The following is a 27,551-nucleotide window of genomic DNA, read 5'->3' on the forward strand; positions in this document are numbered from 1 at the left end:
CTTCTTGCCTTTGCATGAAGTCCCAAACATTGTGAAGCAGCTCTTTGTAGACTCTTCATTATTTCTGACTGGAAGACACTGTTAGAATTAGGTTTATGTATATAAATGTTATTAGATTAGGCTAAATCATAGATCAAAACTCGAACTCAGAGAGTACTTGGCAAGCCCAAAATTTTTGACTCAGCAACTTAAAAGTACTAAAATTTCTTATAAAAACCCTTTTTTTTTGCCAAATTCAATTACAAAATGTATCAAATGAGTCTAGAAAACCATGATGAAGTGTTTTCTAATAAATTTAATTCTTGAATACATAAGGATTACAAAATCGCATCATCAGCCGAAGCCAGATAGTGAAACTGGATAAAATAGCTAGCTACTAACTAATAACTATTATGAATTTATGATGATTGTACTAAATTACTAATAACCCACAAGTACTTGGCCACTCAGCCATTCAACCAGGTCTGCAAACCATGTCCTAGACAACCCCTAAGTAAAAGGAATTAATACTAAAAAGGTTTTTTTTCTTCACAACAATCGAAATTAATTAAAAGAAAGTACAAAAGTGTTTTTTATGAACTAGAATATGATATTACAATCTTGAATTCAAACATACTGTAATGCTAATTCAGTATACATAAATTATTGTTCTAAGACAAAAAAAAATATAATATTACAAGCTTAAATTTCAAATAGACTATAATGTTATTAAGGCATAAGATGTCAACAGCATATCATCCATGTATTTTGGCTGTAAGACTGCCATGGCAACTTGAGGAAGGCAAGCATTTTTATTTTATAGAAAAACAAATCAAAAATTAATAGTGATTTTCTAGTTTTGACAGGTAATATGCATAAAATAGTGAATGAATGAACTTTGGGGAAGTTCTACATTCTATTGATGGCATTTCTTTTTTACCTGTTGACAGGTTCGCCTTGAAACAGCCAAGGCATGGCCAGACATACCCATGGGATACCTGGGACAGCAGTGCCATACCCCGGCCAAACCCACGATGTGCAAGAATCTGTTTCTGAACCTGTCCCATTCAGTACAACAATGGGGATGAAACTTTAACATGACAGATTAGAATTACGATTAAGCATAACAATATCAAAACACGTACATCTCATTCCATCATGACAGATCTACACAAACTCAATATTCAAATTGTATTGTATGACTGGGTTGCATATCCTAAACCTTATCAAAATCAATCCATACCAGCATCAAACATAGTCATATAGATAAACTACCTAATGCTATATATTCATGGAATCTGTTCTCAATATAAGAGTTCAAGATATATAGTAGTTGAACACTTTATAATTATAAAATCATAATTAAAAGGTCCCGAGTGTATATGCTATTCAGTACAACTTTTTGCTGCAACTTTGACAACAAAATAAGTGAATGGTTCTGGATAAGGATATTACATTTTGTCCACACAAATATAAATTGGTTTTCCAGGCAAGTTTCCCTTGACCTGTATTCTTCAAAATTCTAGCTGCCCACTGCCAACAGTTTTTGCAAGCAATGGTGTTGTTAATAGTGGTGATCTTGAAGCCAATGTTTGAAAAGAACTAAAGTGGTAAAGTTATGAAAAATTAGAACTTGACTCCTAGTCATAACCAAAAATGGCACATGAAGCAATAGCAAATCTCAAAAATGTAATACAAACTCAAGTGAATATAAATGTCTGTTAATATGAACTACAATTGCAGGAGTATAAAGCAGCTCTCATGTAGCACCAAAATAGTCTTTGTTCCACATCTCAGGTACCAGGAAATATCAAGGACGCAGCACACTAAATGTTAATATCTAGATTTGTTATATGCGAAAGTAATATTAATATCATTCGGAAATTAGAAATAGCAGACATGCGAGAAACATAATACAACTGGAACAGAAAACTATATCAGTCTCTATGAAATGACTTAAAAACAACTGCCATTATATCAAAGCACAAATACCATGATTTCTTGTCCTATGGTTTTGGGACATGTTTAGTGTGGAATATACATGCAACCACCAAAGTTTTTGTTTCATTAATTATGCACAAGATTCACAATACCCGAATACAGATTGGTATTTACCATTCTAATTGTTAACATATTATGATCAGACTGCAGAATCATGCCAAGAAAGCAGGTTGCACATCCTAAACCTTGATAAAATCAAGTCATACCAGGCATCAATCAAGTCATACCAGGCATCAATCTGCCCTAGCCAGTACATCCCTTTAAATGTGACAGATATAGATAATTTACCTGATGCTCTATATACATGGAATCTCTTTTAACCATAAGAGTTCAAGATATTTAGTTCCTTGTGTCCAGGATTGGATTCTGCACCAATGACTCCTACAATCAATGGCCTACCTCCATTAGTGAACATGGAATGGGATGGATCAAATATTTCACTGAGAAGGAGAAAAGAATCCCATGCAATTCTCTGATTAAAGGGGTAACCTGTTTATTCCCCATCTTTTCCGCCTGGCTATCAAATATGTTTCTCCCCATCTATAATGGGGCCCCTACTTTTCCTACACTATAATGGTGAGGCCTCCCACCCAGCACTGAAATTCCCTTCCACCTTAGATAGTAGAGGCTGTTGGTTGGCCAGTTTCTATACTGTAGTTGTTGGCTCAATCCTTTTCAGATACCATGAGGAGCACAAGTTGCATAGAAAGAAGCAAGGGTATGAGAGGCAAAGGTGACAAAGCAAAACAAAGTGTATTACAACAAACAAAGGAAGCTTGGGTACCAGCATGAGACTATTCAAAAAAGCCCAATGTGTAATTTGATGGTTCAAAGCATGTGTGTATCATTCACTCAGAACGACGTTTTGCTGTACCTTAACCAAGGAGACTAGTGAATGCTTCTCAACAAGGATATTGTATTTTATCAACACTAATATAAATTGGTTTATCTAAGCCTTACAATCTTCTCCAGGCAAGGTTTGCATGGCCCAAATTCTCCAGAATTATTGAAGTTGCACACTGCCAATGCTTTTTGCAAATAATAATAATGTAGTGTACTTGCAATGAATGATTGACAGGATCTAAATTGATGAAGTCGACAAAAAAATAAATCTTAGATTCCCATCATAAATAAGAGTTGTTTGTAACTCAAACCTAGTCATTCATATCCAAAAATTGCACAAGAAAAAATAGTGAAGCTTCAAAGAGCAATACAAATACCAAGTGAATATGAATCACACTTGCAGGAATAAGAAGCAGCTCTTAAGTAACACCAAACAATGGTCCAAAACCAAGACACCATCCACTGTGATCCACATCTCGAGGAGTATACAGGGGATAGACACTAAATTGTTAGATTCTAGATGTGTCACGTGTGGAAGCACTATTAATATGATTCAGATATACTGAAAAAAGACAATGCACAAGAAAGATGATATTAGTGGTACAGAAAAGCATTTTAATCTGTGTTCTATACATGAAATACTCAAGAAAGAGATGTATGGCTGCCTATCTACCACCAGCTACACCTCTGTCATCTGTCTGATGATACTGAGATGGATATACATATTACAGTCTACTACAAAGCTATGAAGGCCAAATAACCATTATAAAAGTTGAAACCTGTGTGCTTCAAGTTGACTCTTAGCCTTCCATTAGTTAGCACTGGATTTCATCAAAATGCATGATTCAAATTTGGGGGAGCTCCTGTAGTGGGCTGCCCTTTATGCACTCAGATTTTCTTCTAACTCACTAGGTATTTTGTCAAACAGTTGCCATACATTTATCTACTGGTAGTTATAAGTCCAACCAATAATAACATACAGGTTTACAAGCATTAAAGAACTCTTATTTCAACTTCCATTACAATGTTTTAACATTAGATTCAGGAGTTAAACAAATTGCAGCATTTATAATGAAAAAATTGCAGTTCATTTGAATTTCAAAACCATATAGCAGGTAAGATATGTAATGCTTTAATTATATTGCCAATGAGAATAACGACACAGGCATGGAACATGGAACAGGGATACCGTTGCTTATTCTCGTCCACCTGAGATTGTCCCTTGTTCAGTAATGCTCATTCCAAGCCGTCGAACTGCAGCTAACATTCGAATTTGTGCACACCTATGGAAATGACAGGAAATACACCCATTTCCAGCTCCCCCATACAAATGTAAACCTCATGCCAACACTGAAATAAGTTACGACCAGCAATAAGGCAAAGCGCCCAGGTACCTAGCCTCTCCAACCTGAAGTTGCAGCAGCCGTTACAAATTATCACACCCAGCAATCAAATCGTTAGGTTGAAGTAGGAATCGTGGCACATGAATATCTGCTTTGGCGCAAGAATTCTCAGCACTAACACCAGCCAATAACCATTCTTGCCAAAATCGTTCCAAGGCACTGGTATTTTCCAGCTACAATGATTCCTCAGTTAATGCCAAACAATATTTCTCAGACCTAGTCTTTCACAGGCATAAGAAATGTCACCTTTGGGGGTGTACGTCCCCAAAAGCCAAAATCTCACTTCTGCGAATCACCAAAATGACCTTAACCAAACATAAGCATACCCCAAATCGTACTACCCAGCCTGACATATAGCTTCTTTTGGAGCGATTTCCAAGGCACCAACAATGTGGGACAAAGCATAGTTATAATAAAATAATGTTGCCTCCTTATGTCTCCACGTTAAAGTGTACTTCTTAAATTTTCCCTTTTAACATAAGTCCCAATATTAAATAACACAATAAAGTTAAATATTTAAATTTAACTTTAATATCTTTGAACTTAAATGCCCAATCAACTAATGGCTCATTAAATTTTGCAAACCTGATGACGAATAATGATCACCCAAACACCGAGATTAAAAAATGCATCAAATAATCTCAGTCACTGAGCCACTGCTGACTTACTATAAATAGTAAATATCTGGAAACCCTGCCAAATCACCTCCAATTGGCCTGAAACCGGAATTACCTATGCCAAATCTCACACTGATCCCTAAAAAGTCCTGGTTAGCCCTCGGGACGATGGCAAGATGGGCTAACGACAGATCACCACATGACTGGCTAAAAGGGGGGCATTACAGCTCCACTCAAAGGCTCCTTTGAGGAGGAAGGTTGCAATATTGTCAGTGCCTAGCAAGATTGCGCACCACAAGTAGATTTAGTGGTTTGGTATGTGGGTGTCTTGGACCCTAGCAAGGCTGATGATGAAAATGCAGTAAGGTCTTACACAAGCTTGGATAGCAAAATGTAGCGCATAAGTTCAATACATAGTTTTGTCTGTGTGAAAGCCTTTGGCTTAAGCACCAAATCAAGTTGCATAACATCTGGGATGCTGTCAGCAGTTGCGTCAATCTGCTGAAATATGGGCACTTGAAGTTGTGGTATGCCCTGTAGCTTTGTGTGATTTCATAAAAGATGGCACGCTGCTAACTGGAATTGGCTCCGAAGTCATGCAGGACTTCCAGCAAGGCCAAGGTGAGCACGTGACGTGGCGAAGCTTGACTCAGATCACAATAGTGTTACGTATCCATTAAATTTTGATCCAAGTACCACTATCCATTCGCCTTTTAATCTGTCCATGACTCGTGAAAATTGAGTATCTACTCTTCATGTTTATAATAAAATCAATAGAGAACTGCAGCATTACTCAAACAATCACTATAACCACAAAATCCACCAATAACCTCCAGTTTTATTTGATGATTTATCAGAACTCCATTGTGTAATTTTGAGTTAATCTTCTTCATCAACCCATATTTCATGAGTCATGTTTCAAAAAAATCCAACTCACATGACCATAAGCATGGTCTACTTAGCACTCATCACATCTAGATGATGCACTAAGTAATGATGCACCCAAACTTCCTAGAGATCAATGTAATTAACCTTCGAATCTCCCCTAAAATCGAGCCCACTTAGCTTGCTACCCCATTTGCAAAATCTTCAGCAAATGTTGTGTCTTATGAAATAAAATAAAGTCACCAAAAACAAGCTTGAGGAACAAGTTTATTCATATCGTGGAGCCTTTTAAACTCTAGCTTCTCGGGCCAATGGTTTTCCACTAGGTATTCCATGGCCATCTTGCCTCTCACCCTTGATGATTTCATGGTTTGACATTGCAATGGCTTATCCATCTCTTCACTTTAACCAATATTTAGGTTGATGTGAATCTGCCATGCTTCATCCCACATTCCAGCCATCATTTAGGCTTCTCCACTCGATTATCCATGTCCATGTCATTTCCAACCCTCCATCATATATTCATGGTTTTACACTAGTTTATCCAAAGTCTATGGTATCAAGTTAATCTAATCCTGAAATTGTAACTACAGTTTTTCAATGGAAATGATTCAAATTAGCACTTAAAATATGCTCCTCGAGATGGTGATAAATAAACATAAGCATGCACCAAAAGGTCTGTCTGAAGGGTTGTGAATCACGAGCACTTATCCATCGTAAATAAACATAAACATGCACCAAAAGGTATGTCTGAAGGATTGTGAATCACATGCACTTCCATTTATAGTATTAATAAACAAATATTTTGCTATTAGAGATATACAGCTTTTAACAGAATTTTGGAACAGGGATACACACAGAGATTACAAGGACGGCAATGTTTTCCTCAAATTTTGGGGACAACGGCACAAATAATATATAATATAATATTATTTGAAAAATTATATATAGAAAATAGTAAAATAAATTACAGTTTATCATAGACGATAAATAAATATATGCATATTAAGTTTAACAATAAATTTCATACATAAAAGTATAGAGAGATCAAGAATGTCTACTCCCTGCTGGTGCTCCCCTCCTAACCCTAACCAGCTGCTAGGTTTAAGGCTCCAGGCTAGCAGTGATGTTGTGCCTATTGTTGCGATAGATAGAAGGTTTCTTCTGCAGGTCTGTAAGTGAATAAAGCTGCCCTCTAATCCTGCTCAGAAACACAAATTAGATGGACTGCTGAAAAAAGCTAGTGTAGTAGGAATTATGCCACTCAACTGCTCCAAGTCATCCCCTGTTCCAGTTTCTGGTGAAGAGGCATTGGAAAGAGAATTATACTTCTCTGAATGTACTTTGATCTGCTGTTTTAAGTTTTAACCAGCTTTGGCCAAGTGCTTCTGAGATTCACAAATGGTTGTTAAACTCATGGCAACCACACATGCAGTCATCTTGAAATCTGTCCTCATTCACAGTATTTTCTTACTGTAGTGTTTGAATCCACTAAATAGTTAGATTTTAATTTTCATGATAGAATTTAGGTTTGTTGTTACTTGTTTTCCTTATGAAGCCATAGTTCCCAAACTTCAATCCACGAACACAACATTTTAATGCCTCACCAATTTGGATTACGATAACAAAACTCACTCTCCACTTTTGACTCACCTTGTGTTAAGCAGTGATTGGAAAATCTTTGGGCACATACAGATGTGGGAACTTCTGCTATCTCCCTAAAATATTTTTGCTCATATTTTAGTTATGCTAGATGTTTCAAAAGATCTCCCAAAACATATTGTTATGAATGTGGAAGAGAGATCTTGGAAGTAGGCCTTGGATTATGAGGAACTTGCTTTCCACTATCATAGGTGCTTTGCTACAGGAGAAATTGCTGCCAATTGTTCTAGCCCTAAACAGAAATCTACTAGCCAAGCTATATGATGGAAAGATGCTCTTCCCCACAACTTTATTGTCATGGGTGCTCAGTTGGAGGCTCAGTTGCTTTTAAAACCCCCTCAAGTTAAGGTTCCTGTGGTAGTGGATACTCCAACACCTACCATCATTCTCCTGTGGTTAAGGATATACCAACTCTTGCTGCAGTGTCCTCAGCATTCCCATTCTTGTGTTCTAAGAAGCAAAATTTGAAAGCTCCAGAAATGGTTAAAGTTTTTCCTTCATCCACTTCAGCACATACGGTAGAGATGGCCAGCATAAACATCATCCCCTTCAGCACATAAAGTAGAGACAGCCAGCAAAAGGATCGTCCCCTTCAGTGCATACAGTAGAGACAGCCAGCAAACTTCCTATAGGTCCTGTACTGCCTCTCAATCCCTTTAAAAAATGAGTATCTCCATGTAAAAAGAAGCCTCTTATGTTGCATGTCTTGGATTTCCCTAGAGGTGCGAATTGGACTTTGGTTTCCAATCAGAAATCTCTGGTCAAGCAAAGAAAATTACTTCCTGTATCCTTAGATCTGGAAACGAAGAAAGAGAAAGGTTTGCTGTAAAAAAACAGCTTTAATTTCTGTCTTTTTTCATTTCATGGGCAGGGCCACAACAGAATAATCCCCCATCTACATAATATAAATAAATAAATTTAATATATAAACTGTAAATATAAAATAAATTAAGCTTTAACAATAGATAAATAATTTAAATTTATAGTTAATAAAGAATTATATCTAATAAATAAATTAATATATTTAAAATTTTATTGTTATTAATATATTATCTAATATTAAAATTATTAATATAAGTTAGTTGGAGTTGATGGGAGTGAGTACTCAGGTCCTGGGGAGGTGATGAGTCACCCTCCATTGTTAATCTGATTTGATCTTGCTCTGCCTTCTGCTTCTTCTTCGTTCCTTTGGCCAGCCTTGGTATCATTCTTAGTTCTTTGAAGGAGGGATCTGGGAATCTTGGTTTGTGTTTTGTTTATGGTTCTTTATTTGCTTTCCCACACTAGGTTAGGTGCCCCTTTTTTTTGTTTTAAAATTTTTTGAATTAATAATTGCTGCTAGTTGTTATGTTTGATCAGGGCATGAAATCCCCAGGCAAGATAGTACCTCGGGTAGAAAACCCGAGATACATAAGGATCAAAACAATGGTTTAGCAAAGAATATTTGTATTGCAGACAATAAAACATTCAAGGAGGCAGTGTCCAAGGAGAATAGTGAGAGGGTTCCAGATTCAGAAAAATTTGATGTTAGTAGCAATTAAGCGCTCGATGGAAGTGGAGGAGCCAGAGGCGAGAAGAACAAAATTCTTTCTTACAACCTATAAACTTTGAATACAAAGGAATTTAATCTCCGAGCTCAACTCAGAAGATGGAAGAAAGCCCTCAAATCCTCCTTGTACTCACTTTGGGCAAAATGCTCTTAGAGGGTGGTGAGTGATACCTTGATAAGCATGAAATCTTTATAAACCATAGTCTGACCCTAGTCAGTCAAGCAAATAATGATTCTGTTATGAGGGTGATAACTACTAATGATGTCCAAATTGCTCTTTTGATATGGCAGGATAAAAGCTCCTGAATCTAATGGTTTCCCTACTCTCTCTTCTTCCCACACCTTAGGGGCCTTCTATATGAAGAGATAGTAGATATTGTAAGGGAATGGGAATTCCAAAATTCCAAATCTATTCTAAAATCTCTCAATGCTACTTTCCTCACTCCTATTCCCAAAAGGAAGGAGGCTAATATTCTCCAAGGTCATTTCAAACAAACTGAAATGTATTCTCATGGATATCATCTCAGAGGAACAAGGAAGTTTTGTGAAAGGTAAGCAATATACTGACGGTATCATCATTGCTCATGAGTTGGTTCACTCCTTATAGGTAGCAAACTAAAAAGCATATTCCTAAGGCATAGACTAAATTGGAATATTCTGGATCAAGTTTTGGAGGAGTTCAGGTTAAGCGATGATTGGACCACTTGGGTTGAAAGCAACTACTCCTCAGCAAGCTTCTCCGTCCTGGTCAACAACATAGTTGAAGATCACTTGCAAGCTTCTCGGGGGCAATGACAAGGAGTTCCCTTGTTTCCCAACTTGTTCATAATTATAGTGGAATTGGTACGCAAGTTGATTGGAGCACTCAAAGCAAGGGGGATATGGAAGGATTGTGGGCCTCCTAAAAAGTATCAGATTTCTCTCACCAAAAATTTGTCGATGACACAATGCATTTTGCAACTCTGTTGATTAAAGAATGCAGAGTTATTCATGACCTAAGAGACTATAAATAAGCTTCAAGTCAAAAATTAATAGGGAGAAATCTACAGTCTTTTGTATAAACATTAAAGATCAGGAACAAGACTTTATTTGTAGATGTTTGTCCTTTGAGAGAGGATCTCTTTTGATGGTTAACTCAAATTTCCCCTATCTGTAAGTTTTCTCTAATGTTACACCCCAAAAGTATCATCTCCAAAATCACTTGTGACGAGAGGGTTTCAACTACTAACAATCTTGTGAAGAAAGGGTTTCAAGTTGTTAACAGGTGTATCAGTTGTGCTGAAGAAGAGACAGTGGAGCATCTTTTCTTCAACTGTAGCTATGTTTGTGAGGTGTGGGAGAAGGTTTTTGCTAGTCTAGAAGTTGCTTGGTTGTTTCGGCTACCCTCAAAGACTCTAGCATCAACTGGATTCATAATTCCCTGTTCCCCCATCCTATTACTACAGAAATATGGAATCCCCCCTCTTTTTGGCTTGGGGTCTCTGGAAGGAGGGGAATAATAAAAATTTTAAAGAAGAGATGAGAAAGAGCATAGATGGTTTCTAGTCAATTAAGAGAGGGCTTAAGAAAATATCAATGTGACTAACTTAGGAGAAGCTTCTAAGCTGCCTTCCTCCCTTGAGTTAAAAAATAGTATTGCCTAGGAGATTACTCAACCAATGGACAAAATTAACTCTACAATAAAAAATGTATAAAAAAAAATTAAGTGGAAAAAACCAAACAAAGGGTGGGTCAAATTGAATTTTGATGACTATAGTAAGCTTAATCCTGATCATGTTGTGGCAATCGCAGCCCTAAGAGATGAGAATGGGTTAATGATTGAATGTTTTGCTAGTAATATTGGGGTTATAACAACAAAGCTGAAGCCACTGCTGCTTGGTGAGGCTTAAAGAGATCCAATTTACTGGGGTTTCAAAAGGTGGAAATCGACGGGGATTTTGAGATGATTATCAATTTGCTTAAGAACATTATGGTCCCTCCTTGGAAAACAAAAAACTTCATTGAAAATAATAGATCCTTGCTCCTCAATAGCTCTCATACAAAGATTTCACATACTTTCAAGGAGAAAAATAAAACTATGGATGCCCTAGCTAATCTAGGCCTTCAGCTTAATGAATAGAATTATTGATCGCTTGATAGTAACCTCTCATTACAAATCAAATAAATATTGTCTACTGAGAGACGAAATCATACTTACATTTATGTTAATGTTTATGTCCAGGCATAAGTGGAAATTAATTTTAAATAAAAGGAATTGGAACAAAAGTATAAGATTAAATAGAATAAGGTCATGCCTTAGTTTTAGTTATTTCATCAATGGGGGCAATGTTTTTTGGCCTCCTTGTAAGCCCGCTCAATCCTTCCAATTTTTTTGTTTCACATGGGGAAAAGATGTTTTAAAGTTTTGGCTCATCTGAAGGATTCTAAGGACAATCTTTTCAAGATATTAACAATGACTAAAGCACCTTGTAATCATTTCCTAAGCTTCATAACAGGAATACTAATTTTATGATTACCTTTATACAAGTGAGCCATCCTAGCAAAGGTACTTAAGCAATCTAGATGGGCATGTCAACAATAAAGGAGCTTGTCATACGAAGAATTGTGATCTCCACTATATTAATAATCATTATTTTCATTTCCTAGCTCTTGCTCAGGTTAGGCCTCCTTGAGGGTTTTCTATCTTCCGTCGCCTTTCTTTGTTTCTGGCCAATGATAACCACTAGTAAGAGAGGATTTTAACAATGAGGAACAAATATTATGCATTAAGCCTACTACCTATCTCTTTTAAGCAGAATGTGGAAGTTTGGCCTATATTTGAAAACAGGGCCTAACATCTTTTTCTAGGCTATCAAAGGGCATGACAATAAGTTGACAATCCAACTCGTAAACATTTGGCATATGGTAAAGTCTAGATTGATGAGATGAAAATGGAGGTGACTAAGGACCTCATTGCAAAGGCTACCAATTTAGGCTATGATGGAGAAAAGGTTCCCTGCCTTAGTCAAACAAGCTATAAGAACTTGATTGAGTCAATCCTAGAAGGTGAGAAGCTGAAGAGATGCAGGAAAGGCTACAGCTGTGAAGATTTGTCTGCTCCCTGATCCATGGTAAGTTACCACTTGATAAAGCATTTTACTTGAAAGGGCTGCTTTGCTATGGTTCATGTGCTTACCCCCTCCCCCAACCACCACCAAGGTTTGGTGTCTTCTTTATATAACTTTAGCCTAAATTCCACACCTACTGGTAATTTGACCATCCCTGGCCCTTCTAATATGACCAGGCAAATTCAAAACCCTACCCTAAATGAGCGAGTTAAAAAGAAAATTGTGTTTAGTGAAGTTCTTCCTTCCATTCTAAGGCCCTTGAAAATGTCATTGGTATGTCACCCTCCATCCCAGCCTCCAAAGAGACGAAACATAATAAGGGGGTTGATGAGGTCAAAAGCAACAAGGAAGATGACCCTAGTCCAGAGAAAATTATGTTGTCTTTACAAGACAAAAGGAAATCCATTATTTCTCTCCCTGATAAAGATAACGGTAAGAAGAAAGCTTGGCCTGTTAAGGGGAAGAACTCCAACGAAAAGAAAAATAAGCTGCCCTTGTCACTGAGTCTTTAAGCCCTACTATTGACATTTTTGATGAGGAAAATACAAAAGAAGACAATTCTGCCTCTTCAGGGGAGAGGAGGTCTACAAGACTTTAAAAAAATTCAGCTGCTACCAAAATCCTTTTGCTCATAAGAAAAAGGAGGGTCAAGAAGGTAAAGAGGAGAATTCCCTACATTTTGAACTTTCTTATGCTATATTCTTGAATACATATATCTTCAAATTTATACCAAGTTCAATTCAATTGTACCGTTGAATCATTAACAAATAGAATATCATATGAGGTTTATTAAAATAGAACATTAACTTTCTTATACAAAATATGGAGACAAGAGATAGTGAAACCAATCCAAGATAAACAACTACATTTGATAATAAATGGCTATCACTCAATAAATAGATATGATTTTAGATATTCAATTAATTAATTAGGTGAATAGAATTTTGTGAATAATTGAAAAGTCTTTGTTCTCAAATAGAATGAATAAGCTAGGCAATAACGTCTTGCCAAGTATTCAGACTCACATTCAAGATGAGAATTGCTTGTCCTTGTGAGTTCACAGACAATTTTCATTGCCCTGAGTATTCTTGACTTGGACCCCACATGCATCTCTTAAAGCTTTGATTATTAGCAGCTTTAAAAACTTATCGTTAAATATTTCCATTAGAAAAAGGATGTCAAAGGGTTAAATCTTCAAGCATTCATCATTATATTTTTTTATCCTCACAATTCAGTTTATCCTTATATTTTGACTAACATATGTTGATTCATTTTGAGATTTGATGATGAGTCAAATGGTTCAACTTGAATTCTTTTGTAAAAGCTGAAGTACATCACTTCAAGGTGCATTTCTTTGTCAACAAATTGGATGTCATAATACCTTCCTTTTGTCTTGGGGGTTTTCTTCCTAACAACGTACTTTCTTCTGGAAGCCTTTCGAATTCAAAGCATAAGATATCCTTATGACTAAGGAACCAAATGGTTACTGTACTTTCTTTTAACTTTTGAACTTGCACAGACAAGTTTGTTTTGATGTGACACTTTACCACTTTAAACAGCATTCTTCAGCAGCCATTGTGGTTCATTCAAGCTTGTTCTATGACCAAAGACTCGGGCACAACACAGCATTAGCAAGTTCGATTTGGCTTGTAAAAAAACCAATTGTGACCTTCCAGGACCATTCATCACAAGTCCAAATGGTTCTTTATCAAGTCCTAACAATTTTCACAGATACAGACCAATGCAGGCCATGTCAATGGTGCTCATTCCAAAAGCCTATATGAGGGAATCAACCTCCAATGGAGAGCTTCATTCATGCAAAAAATTCCAAATGTTTCAAATTCATATGCTCTGATACCATTTGGAATTTCACATATCTGGTATATTCAAACAATTATTAGCATTTACATATTAAACTATAAAAATAGTCCCAAGGGGTTGAGCCCACTGGTTAGATTGGGTTCTGATTGTAGAGACCCATGTTCAAATACCCATAGGGTCATCTAACCTGGAATTCAAAGTGATAATTCCAATGGTGACTCTTGAGTTGACTTCTAATGTGCTTGCAATTTCTATCTAAAATAAATTTCTAAGTAGTGACTCTTTGTCTTCCATGGGTGATTTCTTGTGTGTGTGCCCATAAGGAGCTTGTATTACTCTCTATTAAGTTCTCACAAGAGCTTGTATTGGTCTCAGTTAGATGCTTGTATGAGAAAGGTATTTGAAAACAATATTCAAGAGATAAAAAAATTTAAAACTATTTATATAACAGATGCCAAACTCAATACAACATGTACAAATATTTAGTAAATAGACGTGATAAAAGAAAAATAAATTAACTACATTTATAATACAAAATTATCATATTCTTGCACTATTTTTGTGATGCGACCATTCTTTACTTTTGTTAATTGTTTTATTCTCTGAACCATCACCACAATTTCAAGGATCTCCATGGCCGAAAAATATAATTATGGAATTACTAACCATCAAGAGCTAATATTTCTCTTGCCCAATTTAAGGACAATTTCATTTCAAAAGTATATTATTTAAGCACTTGACAACATATTTTTTAAACTTGTACCCACTTTTGACTTGCCCAATAAGCACAATTTCGTTTAAAAAGCATGTTATTATTACAAAATCTTTTTCAAATTGTGTTAATACTCAGCTAGATTTTCACTATTTGTTAATATATTAATTGTCCCAAAAGTGTGCACATAAAACATCGAAGCACACACATTAAACGCAAATTGTTTCAAATATATCTTCTATATGTGATGCCAAATTTTAAGTCCCTTCCCAGCGTCCTCCTATCATCTGCCAAAATTAAAGGCTTGGAATACGGCATAGAGATCGATCAACAATTATTGAAAGAAGAATTTGGCAGATACTATGGTTATGTCTGTTTAGAATATATGCAAATTACAGGTAGTGTATAAAACACATTGAGTTTGTTGAGTTCGTTTTGAATTTTTGTCTCTCCTTTCTGCCTTTTTATCCTTTTGCTTGAAATTTTTTAAAACTAGCATAAGCTAATTTTTAAGGAAATATGGGTAAAGTACGCCGAAAGATATCATATTTGTTCATTATTCCACTTAAATATTATTATATTATTATATTGTAATGAATATTAAATTATTATTATATTATGATATCGTAATTAATATTAAATTATTTATAAAATATGATTCTATTATTATGATTTAATATATTCTTATTACTATTAAAACAACATTATGATTATATTATTATATTATTGTTATATTAATTAAAAATATTAGATTGAAATAATAGTGAAGTTAACTGATTGCATGATGAAGATAAGATGGAATTGATTGATCAGTTAAACTCATAGTTGATAGGTGGAAGTTAAGATTAATTAGCATTAAATAATATAAAATTAAACAAATAATAATAAAATGATTTTTTGCTTTTCATACATTTACATGTCACAAACACCTCAAATTAAATGCTTCTAGTTTTTATTGACGGACGTTTTTGCATCCATATGTGAGTGTGATATGCTTTCGGCAGAAAAAATTATTTGATTAATTTTTAAGTTCATTTTTCAACATGTCAGCATGTAGTATTTTACACAAAAATTTACACTCATTCCATGATGCCACTGTAGAACACCTTTCAGAGTAATTATGGTCCTTCCTAGAAATGGTCTTTATTACTATAACAGTTACCACCTGCGGAATTTGCTTTATTACCAGGTATATCCTGTGCCCAAGACATACACAAACAGATTCCAAACCCAATCAGGGTCTACCCTGGGTATGTCTGGACACAGCCCAGATTGTGGGTCCAGCCCAGGTACATCCCAGGCAAACCTGAACCATGCACAAAGCACAGGGCCATCATAGCAGGTACCCCACATCCCCAAAAAAATAAACTTTATTTTAATCAGAAACAAGAAACTAAAATTTTCAACCCAACTAACTACCTAACCAAAACCACTGACTGTTGTCGTATTTTAAAGTAAAACACAAATATAACTTTTTTTAATTATCTTTGGTATCTGAAGTTAAATTATCAATTATTAGTTGTGTTCTGTATTTAATTTTGTATATTTTCGAGCAAAATTATGGCTATTTTTTAATATCATTGAATTTTCCACTGCCATATCGACCATACCACACCCAGCAAAGAAAACAACCAACTTACCTGGCCATACCAAAGCCATCTGCAAACACCCACTCCCAGCCATTCCCAAACAGGCAACCTATGATATTTTATGTATCAACACCAAAGCATATTTACAAAGATATTATTCCATTAATTCAGATGTTCAACATTTGGAGGGACCATAGGCACCCTACAGACCACCTTTAACTGGTTTACATTTTTAAAGTCTGCCATACCTCACTCGAATTCCCAATCCCATTGTCCTGGCCTATGGTTTTATTCTCGACAAGCAAATTCCAAGGACAGACTCTCTGCAGAAAGGTAAAACAGACACAAACTCAACAATGTTTAGATTGAATTTTTATTCATTAGCCTTCTACAGAAAGTAATCAAGAAGAGCGTGAATTCTAGAATATATCCCAATTAAATTGTGTGTCAAAACTGATTACGCACAAACATGAAAAAATAGTTTAGATTGAAAACATAAAACTCATTGAGAGAAACCATAAGACATAGTAATATACATTTGCATATCACCATACGAAAATATGGATAGAATTGTAACAATAGAGCATAAACTCACTTGCGCAGTTTAAAGCTGACTTGATCAGATATCTCTTTAAGCATCATATTGAACAGCTCTGACAAAAACGTCTCAAGGTAGCTTACCTACACCCCTAGTAGATGAATACATAAAAATTGATTCTGAAATTTACATGGCATAAGCATGGGCAAACTTTAGATCAAAGGAAAGATTTGATGCTTCAATTCGTTTTTATATGATGTCTCCTTCATATTTTATAGAGGTGTGTATAAATGTAGCCAATGATTGCATCCTCCAAAATCACCATTTTACTAACAACAATCAAGAGGCTGAACAAGCCCAAGGTATCTCATCTCACTCTGGACAAATCGAGTGATCTTCAACAGAGCTAAAATTAGTCATGACCTATACATCCCTGATTTTAAGCCCTGACATACTTATTCATATATCCCTGCACACAAAAACATGCATCCACATCAACTACAATTAAAGCAGAATCAAGGTAAATGTGATAATAAAACTTCATCAAATAGAAACCCACCTGAACAAGTTTAGAAAGCTTGCCCTCAGATGATGCAACATACTGATCAATTTTTACTCGTGTTTTAGGGATTTGATGGGTCTGCATGGCACCTGCAACCTTATCAACAGCCTTTTTAACAATAGTCTTGAATGCTTCTTTACTCATGTTACCTTCCCGCCATGAAGGTTTCAGCATGTCTTTCACAAATTCTGCAAGTGCTGACCTGAAAAGCTTCATTGATCGGCTATCTTTACTCTTTTTGCTCTTACTAGTTACATGACCTTGATCCATTTCAATCTCTCCAGCACCTCCTGTGGCTAGCTCTACCGGATGACCTGGACTCCAATTCTTCACTTCTTCCTCTAGAAGAGGGCTTCCATTTTCTACTGCACCAACCTCAGCATCCATTGCTGCCTCTGCGACATTATCAACTTCAATCTCCTTAAAAGCAGAAGTGGCACCATCTTTATGTTTGTTGTTTTCTTCCACATCGAGAACACGAGATGCACCACCAATTCTGGTCTTCCCAGCATTGCGGGAACTAACTTTGTCCAACGCAGGTGCTATTCTTGACTGCTCTGCTGCTTTAGCATCAGTATCCTTCTCTATATCAGACTCGAACATTTTCTTCAATGATTCATTAGCTCCAAGAGAAGCAGGTTCAATACTATCATGTAAAGGATCATACTGATCTCCAGGAGCAGAAAAATCTCTATCAGGCTGCTGAAGTGTCAGTGAACCTGGTAGAGAAGATGCCCCCAGATGAGAATATGGATAAGAGTGCCATTCTCCACCCATCACAGGTGCACCAATAGATCTAGGTAGTGGCTCTAGTCCAGGCCTAGGAATACTGCGTGGAGAAAGAGATGGCAAAGTAGATGGCCTCATGATATAACTTCCTTGGCCACTGCCTGATAAATGTGGTAAATTGAATGGCTCCAAGGTGTTCTCCGAATGAATTGATGCATGATGTGTAAAACCTGTTGTTCCTGCAGTAAATGTACTTGTATTCATATCTGGCTCTCGCATTATTGGATTAGACATGAACCCAGTCTGAGAATCTGAGTTACGGTTTAAGGTAAATGAACTATAGTTGTTTGATGGTGGATATCCCCCAAGATATCCTGGGCGTTGATTATCAAAATTGCTCACCAAATGGAGATTTGATGATAGAGGTGAATTCTCTTGCAAAGTATTTCGCTGCAGCAGAGAAGAACTTCCTGGCATAACTGAGTGCATAGATGGTAACTGTTGTCTTAGAAGATCATGTTGCTGATTACTAGGAAAATCTCTATGAACAGGCGGGAAGCGTAATTCATCTCTAGTGTAAGGATTAGATAACAAATTATCTCTAGATTGTAAATCATCTCCTCGGATACGAAGATCTTCTCTGGGCAAATGATGAAAGTGTAAACCATCTTTAAGCAAAGTGTCAGAAGAAAAACCATTTACTGGAACTTGTGAGTGACCTCTTGGTAATGCATGTGCATGTGGATCATCCCTTAACAAATGTGGACGATGCTGTTCTTCCCTGAATAAAGATGGAACTCGTGAATCATTTCTAAACAAAGGCTGCCCACCAAAATCTCGCCTATAAACTGCTTCTCCATGTATACCATCCTGATTTGTAGTATGTAGACGTAAATCTTCCCGAACCAAAGGAGGAGAACGAAAATCTTGTCTAGGCAAGAGATGGTTCTGAATATTTTCCCTATTTGCATCTTCTCTCATTAATGTCTGAGATTGAAAGCTTCCCGTTGGAAATGGATGAGATTGCAAGTTTTCATTTGATAAGGGCCAAGATTTCAAGCCATCCACCGAATGAGGCCGTGACCGGAAGTCCTCCCCTGGGAGGGTACGTGACCTGAAGTCCTCCCCTTGGAAGGTCCGGGACCTGAAGTCCTCCCCTGGCATGATCCGAGACCGAAAGTCCTCCCCTGGCAGTGTTCGAGTCCTGAATTCCTCCACTGGTAATGCCCGAGGCCTAAAGTCCTCCCCTAGCAGAGGACGGGACCTGAAGTCCTCTCCTGGAAGGGGGTGAGACCTAAATTCCTCCCCAAGAAAAGGACGAGTCCTGAAGTTCTCCAACTGCAAGGGCCGAGACCTGATGTCTTCAACTGGCACGGGGCGTGATCTGAAATCTTCCATTGACAAAGGTCGAGGAGGAAAGTCTTGCCCAGGAAATGCCCTTGGTTGAAATCCTCCTCCTACAGGGGGGTGGGAACGGAAGTCTTCTTTTGGGAGGGGACGAGGTTGAAATCCTTCCATTTGGAAATGCTGAGGTTGAAAGTCACCTACTGGGTGCGGAATTGGTGGTGGCATAGATCGTAAGTCTTCTGTCAATGAAGGCCTTGCCAGTGGCTGAGTTTGGAAATTTTCCATTGGCACTGATTTTGACAGTGCCTGTGATCTGAAATCTTCAAAAGGCACAGGTTGTGATCTAAAATCTTCATGATGCAAAGGCTGTGTTCTTAAATCTTCAATAGGCACTGGCTGTGATCTACCATCTTCATGATGCAAAGGCTGTGCTCTGAAATCCAAACTTTCTTGAGGCATTGTGAAATTTTTCATTGGTAGAGAAATAACAGGGAATCCTTCTGTTGACAATGGATGCGAAGGCATTTCTTCTGTTTGCAAAGGTGGGTTTTCTTCAATTTTCGAAGGCTGGGATTGGAAATCTGCCAGTGGCAAGAGCCCTGAAGGAGCATCTCCTCCCTTTTGGTGCAGAGCTTGTACAACTTCATTTTCTCCAGGAATTGCATTGGGATGGACACTCTCTTCAGGGATCTGAGAATCAGCGCTCACATTCATTGCTGGTAGCTTTACATCATGATTTTCTGTCCATACTGGCGATCCCTTTTCACTCAATGAAGCCTCATTTAATTGTTTTTCCTTTCCACTTGATTTTTCTTCTGGAATAAGGTCAGCTTGATGATTAGAAAGTTTGTCTGAAGATGCAAAATTTACTTTATCTTCCTCTGTTGTAACAGATATTTCTGTCGCAGTTTGGGAGCTTTGTATGTCTTGCCCAGTCTCTCTGTATCTTCTATTCCTTTCTCCACCAGACGACTTGCTAATATTTTCAGAAGGTGCCTCGTGATGGATAAATCTACAAGATGCCCCTCTAAAACACCTACCATCTCTATTAAAATAAATGCATTCTGCAACATTACCCCTCCTCTTTCTTCCCTCCCCTTGTTCATCAGAACGCCTAGATTCAGCTGGAGGTGTCCTGCTCCTTTTTCTCCTTGGCGACCAACTGAAATTTTCACAGAAACATTGGATCAGACCATTAACATTAAATAGAGTTGCAATCTTTATAACATGAGCAAGGACAAAATCATGCAAACTAAAATCAAGTAGTTGCACAAACAAAAAGTGTAAGTATTTTAACATCTAGCTTCAAACCTAGCAATAATACCATATATCTAAATGCCTGAAGAATAAAATCTAAGCTTCTCAAACCTTGGAGATCTGCTCCTCCTGCCCTTTCTCCTGCGTGGACTGGGACTCCTCCTCCTTCGATGCCTGCCAACAGGAGACAGACTTCTGCTCCGACTTCGGGATGTTTTCAGTCCTTTCCCACTATATAAAACACCATCTGATTCACTATCACTAGCACCTTCCCTTACTAGTCTGCCAAACTCATCAACATTTAGCATTTTGCTCTCTTGGATTGCTGGTTTTTCCAAATTTGACTCTGCATTTACCCTGTCTTCAATGTTGCTATCTCGTAAAACAGGTGGTGGAGCAATATCATTTAGAGGTTTGTTAGCCTCACTTAAATTGATATTATTAGAACTAGATTTAACAGCTTCTAATTCCATTCCATCTGTATCATGAATAGTATTATCAGCACCAACCTCACAGAGAGAAACACTCGACAATGGCTTTAAACTTTCACAAACAGTGGGGATTGGATCGAAAGATTCGTTTGTTGATAGATCTCTTTCTGGCTCCACATTCATTTCAGTTGCATGTTCTTCACTGAAGACAGTGCATGTGTTTTCTTCCTTCTGAATAACTTCTTCATTATTGTGAGGTACTTTAGGTTCTTCACCCACAGATTCACCACGACTCAAATCAATTGCTGAAGGTCCAGTAGGTGTATGACAAATATTTTTTGGTGAGGATCTGATTAGGCTCGGGTCTCCTACACTAGGTCCTTCAGAAACAGATTCAGGCTCTTTTGGAGAATATCGAACTGGACTCAGATCTTCTATATACATTTCCTGAAGCCTTTTCAAAGAGGATTGGACTGGACTCAAATCTCCATAGGCCACATCAGATGCATCCTGAAGTTCTTTAGGTGAAGATTGAACAGGACTCAGATCCTCTACATGAAGTCCCTTAGAAGCCTTGTGAAACTCTTTTGGTGAGGATTGAACAGGACTCAGATCATCAACATTAAGTCCCTCAGATCCATGTTCAACCTCTTTTGCTGGTGATGGGGCAGGACTCAGATCCTCTACACAAAATCCCTCAGATCCATGCTGAAGCACTTTTGGTGAAGATTGGACAGTAAATGGATCCTGTCCATGAATTCCTTTAGATATATGCTGCATCTCATTTCTGAATGACTGAACAAGACTTGCCTCTCGAGCACAAGGTACATCAGAATCATGCTGAAGATTAGATGGGGAAACTTGAAATGGAGTCAGCTCCCCAACACAAGGGCTCTCAGATGCCTGTTGAAGCCCTTCTGGTGAAGATTGAACTTGTACTGTGTGTTCTGCAAAAGCACCCTCGAATGAGTTATGCAACTCCTTTGGTGACGATTGTACTGGACTAAGGTCTTCAACAGAAGGCCTCTTAAATTCAGACTGCTGGCACACATCTGGACCACATCACCATCATGTTCGTTATGCTTACATTTTTCACCATTGAGTAAAAAGAAGACATCAATTACAATTCTACAAACAGTCCAAAAGAAGCTATACCACTAAATGTTTGATAGCATCCGACAATAAGTTCAATGATACTAGATATACATTACTTCATTTGTAAGAACTGAAACATTCTTGTGAATGCCATTAACAACTGTTATTCAAGTTTGCAAGGCTGGAAGCTGTAATATGCTCCAGTAAATGAATACTCAAATTAATATGCAGATATGAAGTGCACAAACTGTTAATTATTTACTAGTATGAAGTGTATATATCAAAGTTCCCAGACTCGGACTCGGCTCTGACTCGGCAAGGCTGACTCGACTCGTGACTCGGCTCGGACTCGGCAATGACTCGGCAACGACTCGGCAAAATAAGAAAACCCTTGAAATTTAGAGATTTTTAACGATTTAAAACTTGTTTCATACACCCATTATTGAATTAAGCTTAAAGACACTATAACATCATCAAATAGAAGTTAATTTGATTACATACATAAACATACATCCATCACATGCGTAGAAATGTAAATTGTAGCTGAAGGAATTAGAAAACATAGATATATAGAGTTATAAATGTTGTCCAATGTATATAAAATCCATGACTTCAAATGTTCCCAAACATATATGTAACTGTAAAGTGTAAACAAAAACAAGTCTATGGCTCAGGCTCTGGCTCAGCCTCGTCTATCTGCCTCCTAGAAAGGCGTCTAAGGTAGGTCCTGGATGACTGAGTAGCCATAGTCTCTGCCTGTGATGTGCCAGTCTGAGTAGCCATAGGTGTTGGGGACGAGGGGACGTGTTTCCGGGACGGGGGGACCAAGGGCCTAAGTTTGGGGACGGCAGGGGGACGGCGACGGGGGGGTGGCGGGGTGGTGGTGCTGATATAGTTATACATATGCATATAGTACTTGAAAAACTAGTTTTGAAAAGATGTATGACAGTATTACAGTATAAGAATTACATTTTCAAATGAGACTATAGGAAATTTGAAATACTAAATCTAAATACCAATTACCAAGATTTCTAAGTTGTGTTGTTATATGGAGCCTAATCAGAGTCAGAGGTTAGATTTTCCCTACTTCTATTGGTGCGGTTTCCCCCTATATTTTTCAATGGGGGTTTGGGGACAGCGCCCCCAACTTGGGGTCAAGGGGCATCGCCCCTTGCGGGGTCAAGGGGCACGATACAGGGCGGGGTCGAGGGGCAGCACCCCGCGAGGCCAAAAATACTTTTATTATTTTCTAAAGTCGTCAGGTGTTATAAGAAAGGGAAATGGCGAAAAAAGTCATTAAAAAATGTTATGTTTTTTTTTTTTTGAACTGCACTTTATTAAGTGACTCCAGCCGGGTCACGACCCTCGGACTCGGCGAATCAGGGAATGACTCGCCTGACTCGGCGAGTCAGGCGAGTCACGCCCTCTGACCTGTCCGAGCCCGGGTCAGGGTCACCGTGACCCGGCAGGGGTCACCCGGCCCGCTGACTCGCGTGACTCGCTGCGAGTCACGGAACTATGGTATTTAACCTTACTGTCTATAGATCCATTTTATACAGACATGTAGTATTCAACATTCATATTAAAGTAAATTTAGGGTGCTTTTAGTTTCGTTTCAATCAGATGTGCTCCAATGAGTTTTAAACGAGACACAAATCCTACCCATATAGTCAAAAACATTACCCCAAATCAAAATCACAAGGTCATATCTGAATTCAAGGAGCAGACGATTCAAATTCTGTCCATTATTGTTTAAATGCTTTTCACAATAACGGCATTTAGTGTTACACAAAAAAGATGATGTAGCAGCCAATGACCATAATGATTGAAATAAGGTCCGCAGTTTGATTCCCTTCAAGAAGTGTCAAAGCATGAATACATTAAGAACAGTTATATAGTATATATATCTTAGGGGCAAATTTGGACTCCTGATTCAAAGCTCTTGTCAAGACTCAAAAGCATTTAGCATTCCAAAAGCCAGGGACAATTAAGAAAACACTTACTAAAGAGACTAGAGGTTGAAAAGCTGAAAGTGGTGGACTAAGTTCACCATACCTCCTGCCACTAATGACAACTGGGAGGTTCTCTAATTAGTGGGCCCTGTGCTGTGTAATTATTACCAGCATACATAAAATAAATCATTTCTAGATGAGCAAACATTGCAAAATCATCTACCATGGGGATAGCATACACATCAAATTGCAAGTTCTTCACAAAAGCTAGGATGCACGTTGAATTACACTGTCCTTGATAAAAGCGTTGGTTTCTTTTTAAATCCCAAATTAAATTAGAGCAAAGTGCATTCAAATACCAGCTTAATACAGTGCCTTAATAATTGACTGTAAAATTCCTAAAAACCAAATACAAAAATTTATTCTGGGCCAAAAACTACCCAACCCAAGAAACCCTAACAAACCCACTAAAGGATTTAACAAGTTTTTCACCTAGTTTCAAAGCTAAGCCATAGAATGGCTTCAATTTTTATAATTCGAATAGAATTTGCCATCACATTTTTTCTATTGCTTCCACCTTTGTTCTTTGAACCAAAATTGCAGTCAAGGTAAGCAAGAACTATGGATTGCAAAGTTCAAACACATGCAAATATGCATATGACACAAAGCATGCACACAAATTCTGAACATATTATGGATCTAGCTACTCTTCCTAGATTATAATGCGGTGTAAAATAGACTCAGTGATACCACAAATAAAAATACAGTGCAAATGAAAAATTAGAATTACTAACATTGAATGCAAAAGCTGCAAAGGAAAAAGCATTTATCTTGTCCTTCATAAAAATAGAAGAAACGTCTAACTCAAAAAACACAGAAGACCATCCATGATCTTCTGCAAAAAAGTTAAATTAAATAAATAAAACTATCACCTTCCATTTCTGTGTCTGTAACTGCAGGAGAATTCGAGACATCTTCCAAAGTAATTCCTAACAATTCATTGTGATTGGTAGTACCAGACAGAGGCAATTCCTCTTCACGCTGCTTTGCTTCTGTTTCCTGCTGCATTTTCAATTCTGCAGTGCACTTCATCTTCATCCACTGAAAATACGCAAACCCAATGGAAGCATCACTACCAGGCTCCCCACCAAACAAAAAGGCAAACTTGGGATTACCGGCTTCCCTGGCCCGAGCCATGCTCTCAAACTCTGGTCCGTTTCTAATTACAAACTGACATAGAGTTTCAATATGGTTAACAACTTCTTCATCCATGGGTTTTGGTGGAGGTGGTGGAGGTGGAGGCAGTGAAGTTGACTGAAACTGAGGATTTGCCTGAGACATATCAGAAGTCTTTTCTGCTTGTGCCTCTGCTTGTGCCTCTGCTGGTGCCTCTGCTGGTGCCTCTGCCAGTGCTTCATTTAGTGAACCATAAAGTGGTGATGCAGGCGGTGGAGGTGGTGGCGGAGGAGGTGGAGATGAAGGTGGAGGTGGTGGAGATGGAGGTGGCATGGGTGGTGGAGGGGCAGCACCTCCTGGAGGGAAAACAGTAAATGACGGTGGTGGAATTGGAGGAGGAAGTACAGAAGTGCCTCCCGGAAGTGGAGGCGGCCCTCTAGGTAAGGGTCCTGGGGGTGTCACAAAGGACATAGGTGGTGCTTGATATGGAAGAGGGGCAAGTGTTCTTGCAGCTGGTCCAGGGGGCATTGAACCTGGTGGCATCCCAGAGGGCATATGTGCAAGAGGCATACCAGGTGGCATGGCATGATTCATATTTGGTGGAGGCCCAAATCCAGGTTGCTGATGTTGTTGCTGCTGTCCACCCGCAAATGGAGGATGATGCATAGGAGGACCCATTCCTTGCATCACAGGACCAAATTGCCTATTCATGTTCATCATCCCTGGAGGCGGACCTGGCGGCCCTGGAAGATGATGTCCAGGAGGCCGTTGTCTAAACTGAGGAGCATTCCTTGGAGGCCCATACATTTTGAATCAAACTGTCTGCAAAATAAGAGATGCCAGGTTCCTTATTTCACTGTCCATGTCCCTTTATAACCCTAAATTTCCATATCTCATAACACCAAGCAATATAAATCCTCCATACCAATTCAAATTTTTTTAGAAGCAGAAGTCCAGTCCAAATCACTCCAGGCTGATTCTATATTGCTCACATTCGCAACCTTCCAATTTTATATTTTGAAGGAAATACAAAACCAAGGATCTCCTGCAAACACAAAAGCAATTTAACAATCTCAATCCTATTGTCACGGCTGTTTATTTGGCTCAGTATATTTGAAACACGAATCTCAAAATATATATATCCACGGTTATAAATATATTGTTGCGCCTGTTTATTTGGCACTCCCAAATCATATTTTTGGGATTATTCCGAGACTATCATCATTAAAATATAGAAATGCACCATAGTCTTTACACCTTTCTTTACCTTTCTATTCCCTGATTCATTTACATTACAAATCTCCTTAACTCATTAAAATGCAGTAAAATTAATTTTGAACAACCTACCCTAACCTAATCTACACGCAACCAGTCAACTATCATTATCTTCTTACAAAAACATGCTAGACTAAAACCCTGAAAATAAACCCCAAGTAACCTGCTACATTCCGGCAAAACGACCTTACTGAACCAAAACCCTAAAAGAGCTTGCTTTTTTACATTAATTGCTTGCAGTTCAATTAAAACCCACTATTCAAGTCCACCATTGTCATATTGCCAATAAATGTGAACACAAAAGTAGCGTCAGTGTAAAATTGTGGACGAAAATCCTAGAGTGTTTCCAAAAATCATATTGAAAGGAGGTTGTGGATACAAAACCGATTGAGGACGAAAACCCTAGGGCGTTTGTTCGTAAGTCTAGTTCGTTACCTAGGAGGTCGAGTTTCAGTCCCAAATCCCAACCCAGCAGCTGTGGATGCTTTGATGTCTATTTCTTATTCCGCCTCGGAGATTGTTTCCCAGTTAGAAGCACCTCTTCATGCTTTATCTAAAAGCCTTCATCCAAAAGCTCCCGTTCATAAATATCCTTCGGGGACGAGGGGTTGCCGGTTAATTACTTTTTCCTTACCGGCGCCCGATTAACCGGACCAAGTAATAGAAGGCCATCAATAGCAGCTTCTCCTTTTCTCAGAGGCTACAAGGTCCGTAAGAGAAATCGTAAAAAGCTTTGGTGACGCAGAATTTTTAAAGAGATAGTGTGCAGAGAATAATAGGAGCAAAAGAATCACAGTAACAATTCATGCATAATGGTATTTTTTATTTAAATGATTTTTGATGTTCGTGTGTGAGTCGCGCCCCCTTCCCCGGGACAACTAGGAAGCAACCTTTAACCTAAACTGTATTTAATTAATTTTAATTAATTTTAAAGATAAAAGTAAAGGTTATTTTCAAGAGATAATTTGGAATATAAGAAGAACCCATCGAAAGCAATTGTTATGATGAATTTTTGAATCTG

General features: G+C 37.9%; 1 protein-coding gene across 7 annotated transcripts; it reads right to left on the reverse strand.

Annotated features, from left to right (window-relative positions):
• On the reverse strand, nt 1–27,327 carry LOC131036718 (uncharacterized). 7 transcript variants are annotated; one of them, XR_009359040.1, is made up of 8 exons: nt 26,966–27,327; nt 25,012–26,300; nt 20,713–22,084; nt 17,266–20,506; nt 16,764–17,175; nt 16,417–16,491; nt 920–1,037; nt 1–64 (listed from the first exon to the last, which is right to left on the reverse strand). XR_009359040.1 is itself a non-coding variant. In XM_059211999.1 (6 exons), exons 3-6 carry the CDS (start codon nt 26,060–26,062, stop codon nt 17,146–17,148), a joined length of 5,694 nt encoding a protein of 1,897 aa, XP_059067982.1. In that variant the 5' UTR covers nt 26,063–26,077; nt 26,181–26,300; nt 26,966–27,327; the 3' UTR covers nt 16,768–17,145. The 7 variants fall into 7 exon arrangements, 3 of the variants coding, with proteins under 3 accessions (XP_059067981.1, XP_059067982.1, XP_059067983.1); XR_009359038.1 differs by having other exon boundaries at nt 1–68; XR_009359039.1 differs by having other exon boundaries at nt 1–78.
• Nucleotides 27,328–27,551: the final 224 nt, after the last annotated feature.

Source organism: Cryptomeria japonica, chromosome 10, assembly GCF_030272615.1.
Source record: "Cryptomeria japonica chromosome 10, Sugi_1.0, whole genome shotgun sequence".
Classification (NCBI taxonomy): domain Eukaryota; kingdom Viridiplantae; phylum Streptophyta; class Pinopsida; order Cupressales; family Cupressaceae; genus Cryptomeria; species Cryptomeria japonica.